This window comes from Gopherus evgoodei, chromosome 3 (assembly GCF_007399415.2).
Source record: "Gopherus evgoodei ecotype Sinaloan lineage chromosome 3, rGopEvg1_v1.p, whole genome shotgun sequence".
NCBI lineage: Eukaryota > Metazoa > Chordata > Testudines > Testudinidae > Gopherus > Gopherus evgoodei.
In genome coordinates, this window is record NC_044324.1 from 169,981,043 (window position 1) to 169,993,599 (window position 12,557).

Sequence of the window (12,557 nt, forward strand, 5' to 3'; positions counted from 1 at the left end):
TGTCCTGTAACTTATCCGGATAGACTTACAGAGGCCACAAGCCTTGGTGAAACCTACCCCAGTCTCTTTTCTAAGTGTTACTAGATGAAGCATCAGTCAGGGAGGGGACATTTTGTCCATGCATAACTTATATTCAAGAACTTAAGCACAATTGCTGAGGTGGTGTTTGTATATCATAGGATACAGACCCAGCGAGTGTAGCTTAATTCCAGGCACTGATCATCCATAAAGAACTTGGGCTGTGGAGAGCCTTATTCTAAATGCTGGTGCAAAGGGCATGGCTATACAGGGACTCCCCAAAATTAAGACAAATGCAAGTATGATGTTAATGGGCGTAAATGAAGGCACATGAATTCCTGAGTGGATGCTCTCGTTTAAAGTGGCCTACATTTGCTGTAGCTTTATCCTCCTTTGAAGACTCTAGAAATAGGAGGATTAAGGGCAGTAAGGCCACTTTACTTCTGAATGGCAGCGTTCATTCAGTGGTTTTGTGTACTTTAACTGATGTGCGTTAACCTCCTATCTTCAGTCTTAACTTCCCTGAGTGTCCCCATGAAGACAAGCTCTATGTCTTCCCCCTGCCAGGAACCTTCACTTGGCTTCTGAAGTTTGTAGCTGCAATTTTATGCGCCCAAAGTTTCATGCTCCTCTCTTTGGCAAAGCTTCTTGCATGCACAAAATCTGTGACTTGTGAGTAAATCCAGTAGTTTACATTTCTGATTTGCATGTGCAAATACAGCTGGTGTGCACAAATCCAAGTTTTTGCACATGCAAAAACTCAAGCGTAAAATATTGCAGGTGCAGTTTTAGATAATGGGAGTGTGATGACGGCAAAAGCAGCTATATCCTGACTGGCATATATGTCTGTTTAAAACTGGAAGCATGAATACTGGTGTCTTTTCTCTCTGCAGGTAATTGGGAGCTCCCTCCTCTTCATTCATGACCAAAAGGAACAGGCCAAAGTCTGGATGATCGACTTTGGGAAAACCACACCACTGCCAGAGGGACAATTCCTCCAGCACAACGTGCCGTGGGTGGAAGGGAACAGAGAGGACGGCTACCTCTGGGGGCTGGACAACCTCATTGAGATCCTAATGGAATTGTCACAGAGCGAGGACCTGCATTAAAGCCATATGGCCAACTCCACCACTACCCAGCATCCTGCCCCCCAAACTGACTCTTCTGAACTGCACTACAAGACACTTTCCAAGGCCCCCTTGCCCATGTTAAAGCTATAACTTTCCTATTTAAGGTGGTTTTTAGTTTTTGTACATATGTAGATCACCTGCCAGAACAAATGCTGAACTTGAAACCTTGGCTTTGCTCTATAGATGGGAGCAGATCGTGTCGCTCGTCGCAGGCGCCTGAGCAGCGAGCAGCTGTGGTCTGGTTGGCTAGGTGAACGCATGCGCTTTCCATAGCATTTCTGGCTCTTAGTCAATCTCTTTTGAACAAGAACGTACGTAGTGAGCAGTTGTGCAGCTGACGCGCCCTCCAGTTGAACAAAGATGGTGTCCGAACCCTGAGTTCTGTTGCTCCTGAACTGTGTAATTAAAGCCCTTCCTGCTAAGTGAATGACAGAATTTATTCAGCTGTAAGGATCATCTGTCCTCTAGTGGCTGGTGTTGGTAACACACCATCCTCAAAGCAGTCAAGGCTTCATAGCTTTTAGATTGCCATTTTAAGTGTCTTAGGGTTTATGGAATAAGGAAGACACAGATTCTGGAGAAGGTGAAGGCAGGGATACCAGATTGGGAGCGGTTTAGTTACGTTTAATAACATCCTTCGTCCTAGGAAGCTAGAGGTTTGGAATCCTTAGGAGATCTAGGTTTCTCTCTCTTCGAGCAACCTTGTTACCCACTTGTGATTGTTCTGTTATTTTCGAGTGGCCATTGGAACTGCGAAGTCTGTTCTTGTCAATAACCAAGTTTGGTGTGACTGTGGCTCTTACTAACCTATTTGGTGCTGGATGATGAGCTTCCCTCTAACCACTGAGGTGGGCTGGCGTTGTCAGCTGTAGATGTTTATCATGGGCCTGTCTTCAAATTGAAATCGCCTTTGAGCAACTTAGCAGTAGGGCAATGTGCTGGCATGTGAAGATCTGAGACTGATGCTCAGACCTCCTAGGCCAGCACTGACTGGGAATACTGTGGAACCAATAGTCTGAACCAAGACAACAAAGAAGAGATTTCTCTTCTGTCTCCAGCGATCCTGCTCCCATTATAGGAGCAACTTCCAGCCCTCCTAACCTGGGATGGTGGCCTACCATGTGTCTTGAAGCCTCAGATGAGGCTGAAGGAGAGTGAAAGTGGCTATAGAGACCATTGTGAAACTTTAAAAAGGCTTCAATGTTGGAGGATATTTCCTAGCAATTATCAAGTTAGCTGTCCTCTGCGCTGTGTAAGGCTAATACTGCTAAGTGTGCAGAAAGGGATGGGAACCCCTGGTAAATCTGGGTCAGAAGAGAGTTCACAAGGGGAGTGGTCTCCATTATTTTTCAATGCCTTTGAGCATCTTTTGTAGTATCCTTGTTACAAGCCCTTACGATTGGCAAATGCCAGGCATACTTATGGGTTCTTCTAGAACCAGTCCTGGCTACATCTCAAACAGAATTGCATTAACTGATCTAAAAGGTTTCTTTCATGTGCAGGGCCGGCTCCAGGCACCTGCCAAGCAAGCTTGTGCTTGGGGCGGCAGATTCTACAGGGCGGCATTCCACCCAATCCTAGGGTGGCACGGCCACGGTTTTGTTTTGTTTTGTTTTTGTTCGCCAATCCGGCTGCCCTGTAGAGGGCGGCGGCGCGGAGGAGGGGAGCGCCCTGCAGCAAACTCGGCACGGTAGCCTGCGTCCTTCCCTCCCCCCCACCGGAGCGGTGCAGAGCCCTCCTGGCAGGTGGCGCAGCAGTCGAGGTCACGTGGCGAGTGCCCCGCTGAAGCGCTGGCTGCCCCCCTTCTCCTTCTCCTCCCTGCTCCCTCCCCCTCCCCTTCGCTAGCCGGGGCTCGTCTGCAGTGCAGGGAGTCCCCCTGCACCTTGGCTCCGGCCGCGCCGTGGTTCCCCCCCCCCCGTGCTTTGCCGCTCCAGACGTGCCGTGTTTTTTTTTTAACCCTGCTTTGCCGCTGCAGCCGCCCTGCACCCTTGTTTTTGCTTGGGGCTGCAAAAAAGCCAGAGTCAACCCTGTTCATATGTGCAAAGAACCTGCCCCTAGTGGTGTGCGTTTGAGAGCTCTTATATCTACAGCAGTATATGGAGGGAGTTAGGGCAGGGAGGCAGCTCTCAAGGTTATCGCCTCAGTTTTACTGGTAAGACGCAAGGATTTAAGGCAACCCCCCCTCCCACACACACACCTTCCTTGTTACCCACGTAGCTCAGTAAATCCAGCTCTGGTTTTCACAAATAGTTCCCTAATCTGCTCTACCTAAATTGGATGTAGACGTGGCCTTTCTGTTTCAAGGCTTGTGAAAACAACCAGTTCTCTATTTAGGGTGGAGGCTCATTTTTAGCTTCCTGGAACATTTGAGCTAAGCAGCATGCTTGCAGCAGAGTTAGCTTGCTAAAGGTCAGATATTGACGTGGGAGGGGAAGGCCGTTGGTGCCTCTTGGTCTTCCTGGAGAGCTTGGAGTTCTCCAGAACTTAGGACATAAGGACAGTATTGAGCTTGGATCATGAACAATCCTGCAGCTTTTTCTCCCTGAATAATACAAGCTAGCTAGGAGTCTGGCAGAATTTATGAACCTTTCTCTCCCCCCACCCCCCAACTCTGAAAGACCATTGTCTCATCTCTTTCCCCGGTAGTGATGCTATCAGCCTGTTCTGCAATAATTAGATGAGTGCAACTTTCTTTGTCTGGAAGGAACCTTCACTGCGGCACTAGGTGTGTGTGTGTGTGTGTGTGGCCGGGGGAGGGCGCAACTCGGTCATCTGTTGTTCCCCAGCCATGCACAAGTCTCTCTTATGGAAGTTAAAATCTCGTCAGACTTTCTCAGTTCATATCTCACCAGGCACAGGTCTGTAGTTCTGAGCGTACAGTTGTAAATGGTTGCACTGTTCAGCTTTTTGCCCAGGTTTCCTATGCTGCTTAGAGTAGCCCCTGTGGAAGTGCCTTACGAACTTGTCCCTATTCCATTAGTGTCATGGAAAAGGTTTTTAAGTTATATTTATTTTCATTCCTTTTTAATTGCACAAAACACTACAACTTAATGCATGGAATCTTTTTTTTTTTTTAAACAACCCTGTATTTTTAGTTTTTAAAATGTCCTTTTCCAGCTTTGGGGAAAGGGCTTTAAGCAGCAGCCTAGATATGTACCAGTTTAGCTGTAGTTTAGCTTCGCATTGCTCCTGTATATGTATATTATTTTAAAGTCTGTTTTGTAAACTCAATTCCTTGCTTTGTGGCTTCGAAAGAAGCAGATTGTTTCCCCGGATGTCTTATGCCTTCCTGGAGGCTGGAACTGTTGCTGTGAGGTATTCCTTGCCCCCTCCCCTTGGTCATTGGTTGATGCAGAGTAAATCTGAACTGTATTGAAACACCAACGCACAGTGGCTGTAAAGAGCCTATAACTTCCAAATAAAGGCATATGAAAACCAGCCATGTTTGTTTGCAAAGGGAGTGTTCATTCCAGGTCATCAAACCTTGGAGTAACTGAAGGGTCGGGACCTGTCCTGCGGTGAGCACCTGCTCATTAAGGGCCTGATTCTGTTCCTGGATACACCAGTATCAGGAGTAACACTGGGTGTAAGTAAGAGGAGCACTGGACCCTAAACTGGGGGATGGAGAAGAGCTTACATTAAAGGGAAATCAGACTTCATCTGGGAGGCAAACCGAAGCCAAACCTGTAGGGATCTTGGCTGCCAGATGTCTGGGTTGTGGGGATTAGAGCTTTCATTCGCCCACAGTCAGGGACAATGGCTACTGCACTCACAACCTCCCAGTATGGTTTGTCTGGAAAAATCCTAATCAAAGGAACTGCCACTCAAGCTGTTTCCCAGTGTGTTGCGGCTCCTGTCAATCCCCTCTTTATACCCTTGTCTCTGATCTCTGCTTTGGACAAGGAGAAACCATGGATAACCAAGCGCTCCTTTGTAGACCACATACTCTAACATGTTCACATCTGTCTGTCCTCTCACTTTCCCTCTGTACATACACACACAACCCATTTGCAGTAGGTAATGTGACAAAGTTCCTCCTCTACCTTGGTGGGTCCTGCACTTATTGGTAGATTTGCTCACCTCAGTGATCTTCCCCACAGTCTGGGTCAACTTCTCTTGTGTCTGATCAGGAGTTGGGTGGTTTGGGGGGAACCCGGGCCTGCCCTCTACTCCAGGTTCCAGCCCAGGGCCCTGTGGATGGCAGCTGTCTATAGAGCCTCCTGTAACAGCTGCATGACAGCTACAACTCCCTTACCTACTTCCCCATGGCCTCCTCCAAACACCTTCTTTAACCTCACCACAAGACCTTCCTCCTGGTGTCTGACAACGCTTGTACTCCTTAGTCCTCCAGCAATACACCCTCTCACTCTCAGCTCTTTGAGCCTCTTGCTCCCAGCTCCTCACACACACTTCCTCTCCTCTGGCTCCTCCTCACCTGACTGGAGTGAGCTCCTTTTTAAACCCAGGTGCCCTGATTAGCCTGCCTTGATTGGCTGCAGGTGTTCTAATCAACGTGTCTGCCTTAACTGGTTCTAGCAGGTTCCTGATTACTCTAGTGCAGCCCCTGCTCTGGTCACTCAGGGAGCAGACACCTGCTTCTCCTGGGGCCAGTACTAGCTCTCCTTTCTACCACTCTGCTGTAGAGGAAGGAGAGAGAGGGCTGCTGCTGCTGCTGCTGCTGGGCGCTGGGCCCTTGCTGCTGCTGTTTCTGCTGCTGTTCCTGCTCCTGCTGCTTCCCTGGCTGGGCTAGACACCACCACCTACCCCTCTCTCTGCTGTCTGTTTGCTGGCTGGCTGGTGGTTCCCCCCCCCACCTCAGTTACTGCTGTTATTCCACCTACAGCCCCTTGGGGGGGGGCTGCTGGCCTGCTTCCCAGAGAAGAGGGGAGTAAGGGACCCCAGCTCTTGTTGCTGAGACCACCACCCTCTGAGCGGGGTCCCTCCTGCCTGGACGCCAGACCACCACCACCTGGAGCTGCTGGGCCTACTGTGGCTGTTGCTGGGGAGCTGTTGGTGCCCGGAGGAGGAGAGGAAGGAGAAGAGGACCACCCGCTGCTGGAGACAGTATGCAGACCACTGTGGAGGGGGCTTTTCTGGACTGAGTCTTTTTCAAACTGTGCTCTTGTGGTGGGGGTTTGGACTGTGTCTGCTGGGGCACTGGGGGTGTGGCGTGGAGCCTGCCCCTGGTCCATCCGTGTCCCCTTTCGCCCCCACCACCATCGTTGCCCCCTCCACAACCCCCGCTGGCTGTTTTCCTTCTGCTTTGGACTCCTGCCTCTGGGTCTGAGCTGCTCGCCTGGCTCACCACGCCCACTTCCACCATTTGGGCCTGCAGCAGCAGCAGCCAACCATTGACTTTTTGGCACAAGTGCCTGTGGGTGCACCACCTCCCCCCTCATACTTGACTGACCCCCTCCCCTCTGCCACGTTTGTCCACCCCACCTATTTCCCTCTGCTGCCTGATAGTTCTGCCCCGGCCCTGTAGCTGTCCCTGTGTTCCCTCTACCCCAATCTCAGCTCGCCCTTTCCCCTCACCCTGTGCTCCCCCAGCCCTGATCGGTTCCCCCCAATGCGCCCACGCCCCCCCTCAGGTGCTTGTGCCCTTCCCCATTTGGTTTCCCCTTGTTGACTGCACTCCCCCCTCTGCCGTTGCCCCCCCGCTCCCCTAGTGCAACTGGAGGAGCCGGAACCCCCCTCTGCGTTGGTGCCCTGCACCAATCCCACCCGTAGTCCTTGCTTGCTCCCTACGCCCCTTTAGCCTTCCCCTTCTGGCGCCCTCCTCCCCTGCCTGTAGCCTAGCGGGGAGGGGTGGCCGCCTCCTCTCCTTCCCCTCCCCTCGCTGTTTGTCCCACTCCCCGCTCTCGTTATGGCGGGGGACGCGGCGGGGGAGACCCCTCGCGATGCTCCCACTACCCCTCCTCCACCTGCCCCCGTGTCCACTGCCCAAGCCTCTACCTCGACCGCCGCTGCCGATCCACCTACCACCACCCCTGCTGGGGCACCGGCGGCAGCGAGTACTGGGGAGACCTCCGTTGCTGCCACGTCTCTCGCCCCTTCTGATTCGGGGGGAGCCCCCCCAGCCGGTGGGAAGGGTCGGGGTGGGAAGAAGGGTAAGGGCCCCGCTAGAAAGGCCAGGCCCTCCATGGCGGAGACTGCCCCCGTTGCCGCAGCCCCACTACCGGCTGCGGCATCCCTCCCCGCTGTTCCCTCCACCAGCTATGCAGGTGTCCCTCCCTCGGCCCCCAGGGCTTACGCCCAGGTGGCGGCGGCCCCCCCGCCTGCCGCTGCTCCTCCGCCCGCTGCTTCTGCCACCATCTACAGCGGCCGGGGCCCCTTTCCCACTTTGACCAGGAAGCACGGCGTCCGTTGCCTCCTGGTGCCCGCCTCGCCCCACGTGGAGACCTACGTGCGGGCGTTGGCCAGGGTAGTGGGGCCCACGGCCATCGTGGCGGCCTCCAAAATGTACGGGAAGGTGGTCTTCTTCCTGGCATCGGAGGCTGCCGCCCAGGAGGCGGTAGAGACGGGCCTGGCGGTGGGGGGCGTGTTCGTCCCCCTGGAGCCGTTAGAAGACCTGGGGGTCCGCTTGATCTTGACCTCCGTCCCTCCCTTCCTGCCCAATGCCGCCCTGCTGCCCGCCCTTTCTGCCCTGGGACGCCCCATCTCTGTCATCAGCCCTCTCCCCTTGGGCTGCAAGGACCCCGCCCTCCGTCATGTTCTCTCGTTCCGCCGGCAAGTGCAGCTTCAACTGCCGCCGGCGGCGCGTGGCGGAGAGGCGCTCGAGGGGTCCTTTCTGGTCCCTTACCAGGGAGCCCACTACCGGGTGCATTACTCGACAGGGGAGGCCCGGTGCTACCTCTGCCGGGCGATGGGGCACGTCCGGAGGGACTGTCCCTTGGCCCAGCACGGAGGAGCGTCCGGGACCCCCGAGCCCCGGCAAGGCGCCGGCCCTGTCATCGCCGGTGCCCCTGGCTGCCTAGCACCCGAAGCTGCCCCTCCTCCTTCTTCTCGGTCCACCTCTGTGGAGGAGGGTGTGGCGGGGCTATCGCCGGCCGTGGGAGAGGGCTCGTCCCAGGGGGAATCCTCCCCGGTTTCTGCTGTCCCACCACTGCCTCCTCGAGTCCCCGAGCCATTGCCCTTGCCCCCCGAGCCGACCCCTGTTAGCCAGCCCCCGGATGATGCCATGGAGGGCTGGTCCTTAGTGGAGGGGAAGCGGGGCAAGCGGAAGGCTCGAGTTTCTTTCCATGCTTCGGATTCGGAGGCCCCCCGGAAGAGCAGGAAGGGGGGCGCCGATGTCGAGTCTTCCGCCTTGTCCCCTGATGACTCCCAGTTTGTGGTGCCGGCTGGGGATGCCGTGGCAGCACCGGAAGGTGACACCGCCCCTCCTCCGGGGTCCCTTCCCGTGGAAGCCCCCGAGGGAGCCTCTCTCGCCCCCTTCTCACTTGGCGCCTCTGCGAGCGCCGCGGTGGGTATCGCCTCGGGTGCTGGCAGGGAGGGCCCTGGGGTGGTGGACTGTGATCTCCCTCCCATCTACGCAGAAATCGAGGCCCTGGGTTTGACCCCGGTCACGCAGGGGGAGGACGACCCTCTGCCGGCGGGCCTCGATCTGGGTGACCTCACTACATCCCCCCTGTCCCTGGGTTCCCTTCCCCTGCCCGCTGTTTCTGCTCCCACCTCTGAGGGTCCCCTGGACTCTTCCCTCGACTCGGCTGTGGGTGGCACTCTGTTGGCAGCTGCCGAGCCCCTCGGGGCGACGGCCAGTGCCCCGCTGCCGAGACCTGCTTCCCAGGGGGTGTCCCTCTTTGGTGTGGAGGACCCGCCCTCCTTCCCCAGCGGGGACCCCATTGACCACCATCTCTCTCTGGGTGCCGAGGCTGCCGCACGTGCCACAGTGGCTGAGCCTGGCATCGTTCGGGGTCCCCTGCCAGCTTCCCAGATCCTTGACCCTGGCCAGGAGGAGCCACCTTCTGGCGTCTCACCTGTGGAGGCTCCGGATCCTGCCTCTACCTCCTTCCCGGATTCTCTCCCTGATCCCCGCCCTACTCCTGTCGGCCCTGTCCTTGTCCCCCCCGCTTCCTGTGATGCCAGTGCCGCCCCTGGCAGTACCTCCCAGGGAGCGGGTTCACTAGCTCTTTCCTGTCCCGACCCCCCAGGGGCTGCTGTTCTCCTTCCACCACCCCTTCTTGACTCTGAGAGCGGGGCGGGTCGTGTGGCGTCGGTCCATCTGCTGCCACGTTGGGGATCTGCCCCCTGCCTGCCCGCCTTGGTGGGCCACGGGGCTGTGACGGGGGCCCCACTGGGGGCCAGTCCTCGATCAGTGACCCCACCCCCCCATGTGCTGAGGGAGGAGCTGCGGGAGTTCCTTGAGGACGTCCGTGGCTCCCGGAACAAAGTCCATCTTGCGCTCCAGCGGTGGGGGGATTTCCATCAGGTCCTCCGGGCTGCAAGGGCCCTCATGGGGGAGGGTAGGAGGACCGGGAAGCAGGCCGCCGTGGTCTACCGGCGGGTCCGTGCCTTCCGTGACTCCTTGCTTACCTTCGGGGTTGGTCACGGATTGCTGCGCGGCCTGCCGGAAGCCGTGGGCGTGTCTGCCAGCGAGGATCCCCCCCAGCCCTCCTCATGGCGCCGATCGTCCTTGCCACCTTGAACACCCGAGGCTGTAGGATGGGTCTCCGCAGGAGCCAGGTGCTCTCCTTCCTCCGGGAGGGGGGGTACTCTGTGGTTTTCCTGCAGGAGACCCATACGGATCCGGCCGCTGAAGCTCGCTGGCGGCTGGAGTGGGGGGATGGGGCCTACTTTAGCCATTTCTCTGTCTGCGCGGCTGGAGTGGCGACCCTGTTCTCCCCCGACCTACGGCACGAGGTGCTAGGGGTCGCCGAGGCTGTGCCGGGTCGCCTGCTGCACCTCCGGGTCCGCATGGAGGGGCTTGTGGTTCATCTCGTCAACGTTTACGCCCCGACATCGGGCCCGGAGAGACTACGTTTTTATCAGCAGGCATCCGCCTTCCTTGGCTCCCTGGACCCTCGTGAGTGCCTGGTCCTGGGAGGGGATTTTAACACCACCCTCGAGGAACGGGACCGCTCGGGGACCGAGCAGTGCCCGGCAGCTGCGGACGTCCTCCGGGAGATTGTCGACCGCCACTCCCTGGTGGACGTCTGGCGCGACCACCACCCAGACGACGTCTCGACGTTCACCTTCGTCCGGGTGGAGGCCCATCGGTCGTGCCACTCCCGGCTGGACCGTATTTACCTGTCACGTTTCCACCTTTCACGGGCCCACTCCTCCAGCGTTCGGCCGGCCCCCTTTTCGGATCACCATCTTGCCACCGTGACGGCCTCTCTCTGTGCGGAGAGGCCGGGGCCGGCCTATTGGCACTTTAATAATAGTTTGCTGGAGGATGTGGGCTTTGTGGCGTCCTTCCGGGAGTTCTGGCTGGCCTGACGAGGGCAGAGGCGCGCCTTTTCCTCGGCGCGGCGGTGGTGGGATCTGGGGAAGGTGCGCGCCCGGCTCTTCTGCCGTGACTACACTCGGGGTGCCAGCCGACGGAGGGATGCGGCGATAGGGCAGTTGGAGCGGGAGGTCTTGGAGCTGGAGAGGCGTCTGGCCGCCAGCCCCGAGGATCCATCCCTCTGCGGAGCGTGCCGGGAGAAGCGGGAGGAGCTCCGGGCTCTCGAAGACCATCGGGCCCGGGGTGCTTTTGTTCGATCCCGCATCCACCTCCTTCGGAAGATGGATCGCGGCTCCCGCTTCTTCTACGCCCTGGAGAAAAGGAGGGGGGCCGAGAAGCACGTCACCTGCCTCCTGGCGGAGGACGGCACCCCCCTCACGGATCCGGCGGAGATGTGCCAGAGGGCCAGGGCCTTCTACGCCACTCTTTTCTCCCCGGATCCGACCGATCCTAACGCTTGCAGAGTGCTCTGGGACGGGCTCCCGACGGTCAGCACGGGCGACCGGGACCGGCTAGAGCTGCCTCTCACTCTGGCCGAGTTCTCGGAGGCCCTCCGTCGCATGCCCACCAATAAATCTCCGGGCTTGGACGGGCTGACCGTGGAGTTCTACCGCGTGTTCTGGGACGTCCTCGGCCCAGATCTGGTCACTGTCTGGGCCGAGGCTTTGCAGAGCGGGGTCCTCCCTCTCTCGTGCAGGCGAGCCGTGCTGGCCTTATTGCCGAAGAGGGGAGACCTCCGCGACTTACGGAATTGGCGTCCCGTCTCGCTCCTCAGCACGGACTACAAAATTGTTGCGAAGGCCATCTCGATGCGGCTAGGGTCCGTGCTGGCGGACGTGGTCCATCCAGACCAGACCTACACCGTCCCGGGCCGCACCATCTTTGATAACTTGTATCTAATCCGGGACCTTCTGGAATTGGGGTGTAGGGATGGTCTGTCGTTCGCCCTCCTGTCCCTGGATCAGGAGAAGGCGTTCGACCGGATGGATCATGGGTATCTCCTGGGCACTCTGCGAGCGTTCGGCTTCGGACCCCTGTTTGTGGGTTTTCTGCAGGTGCTGTACGCTTCCGCGGAGTGTCTGGTCAGGCTCAACTGGACCCTGACCGAGCCGGTCAGCTTCGGGCGGGGAGTGCGGCAGGGGTGCCCCCTCTCGGGCCAGCTGTACGCTCTGGCGATCGAGCCCTTCCTCTGTCTCCTCCGCAAGAGGTTGACGGGGTTGGTGCTTCGGGAGCTGGGGCTGCGGCTGGTCCTGTCGGCATACGCCGACGATGTGCTCCTCGTGGTCCAGGACCCGGGCGACTTGGCGCGGGTGGAGGCTTGCCAGGCTGTGTACTCGGCGGCCTCCTCTGCCCGGGTCAACTGGGTCAAGAGCTCTGGCCTGGTGGTCGGGGACGGGTGGCAGGCGAGCTCCCTCCCACCTGCGCTTCAGGCCATCAGGTGGAGCGCGGGTCCGCTGCTCTATCTCGGCGTTTACCTTTCTGCCACGCATCCGTCTCCGCCGGAGAACTGGCAGGATTTGCAGGGCAGGGTGACGGAGTGGCTCCGGAAATGGACAGGACTACTCCGGTGCCTCTCCCTTCGGGGGAGGGCACTGGTGCTTAATCAACTGGTCCTGTCCATGCTCTGGTACCGACTCAACACCCTGGTCCCGGCCCCGGGTTTCCTGGCCAACCTCCGGACTGTGATTCTGGAGTTCTTTTGGCCAGGGACGCACTGGGTCTCTGCAGGGGTCCTCCACCTGCCCCTGGAGGAGGGGGGGCAGGGCCTGAAGTGCTTACGCGCTCAGGTCCACGTCTTCCGCCTCCAGGCCCTGCAGCGGCTCCTGTTTGGTGCGGGTAGTCCGGCGTGGAGCGTATTGGCGCACGCCTTCCTCCGCCGCTTTCGAGGGCTCCGATACGACCGGCAGCTCTTTTACCTCCATCCGAGAGGTCTTCCGCGAGACCTCTCCGGGCTGCCGGTCTTC

General features: G+C 57.9%; 1 protein-coding gene across 3 annotated transcripts in view; it reads left to right on the forward strand.

Annotated features, from left to right (window-relative positions):
- Positions 1 to 3,011, forward strand: part of ITPKB (inositol-trisphosphate 3-kinase B) — a 122,772-nt gene extending 119,761 nt beyond the window's left edge. For all 3 annotated transcript variants that reach the window (XM_030557379.1, XM_030557380.1, XM_030557378.1), the window contains one exon: positions 912 to 3,011. In XM_030557379.1, coding sequence (XP_030413239.1) covers positions 912 to 1,127 — 216 coding nt within the window. In that variant the 3' untranslated portion in view covers positions 1,128 to 3,011. The remainder of the gene's footprint in view (positions 1 to 911) is intronic.
- The last annotated feature ends 9,546 nt before the right edge of the window (positions 3,012 to 12,557 follow it).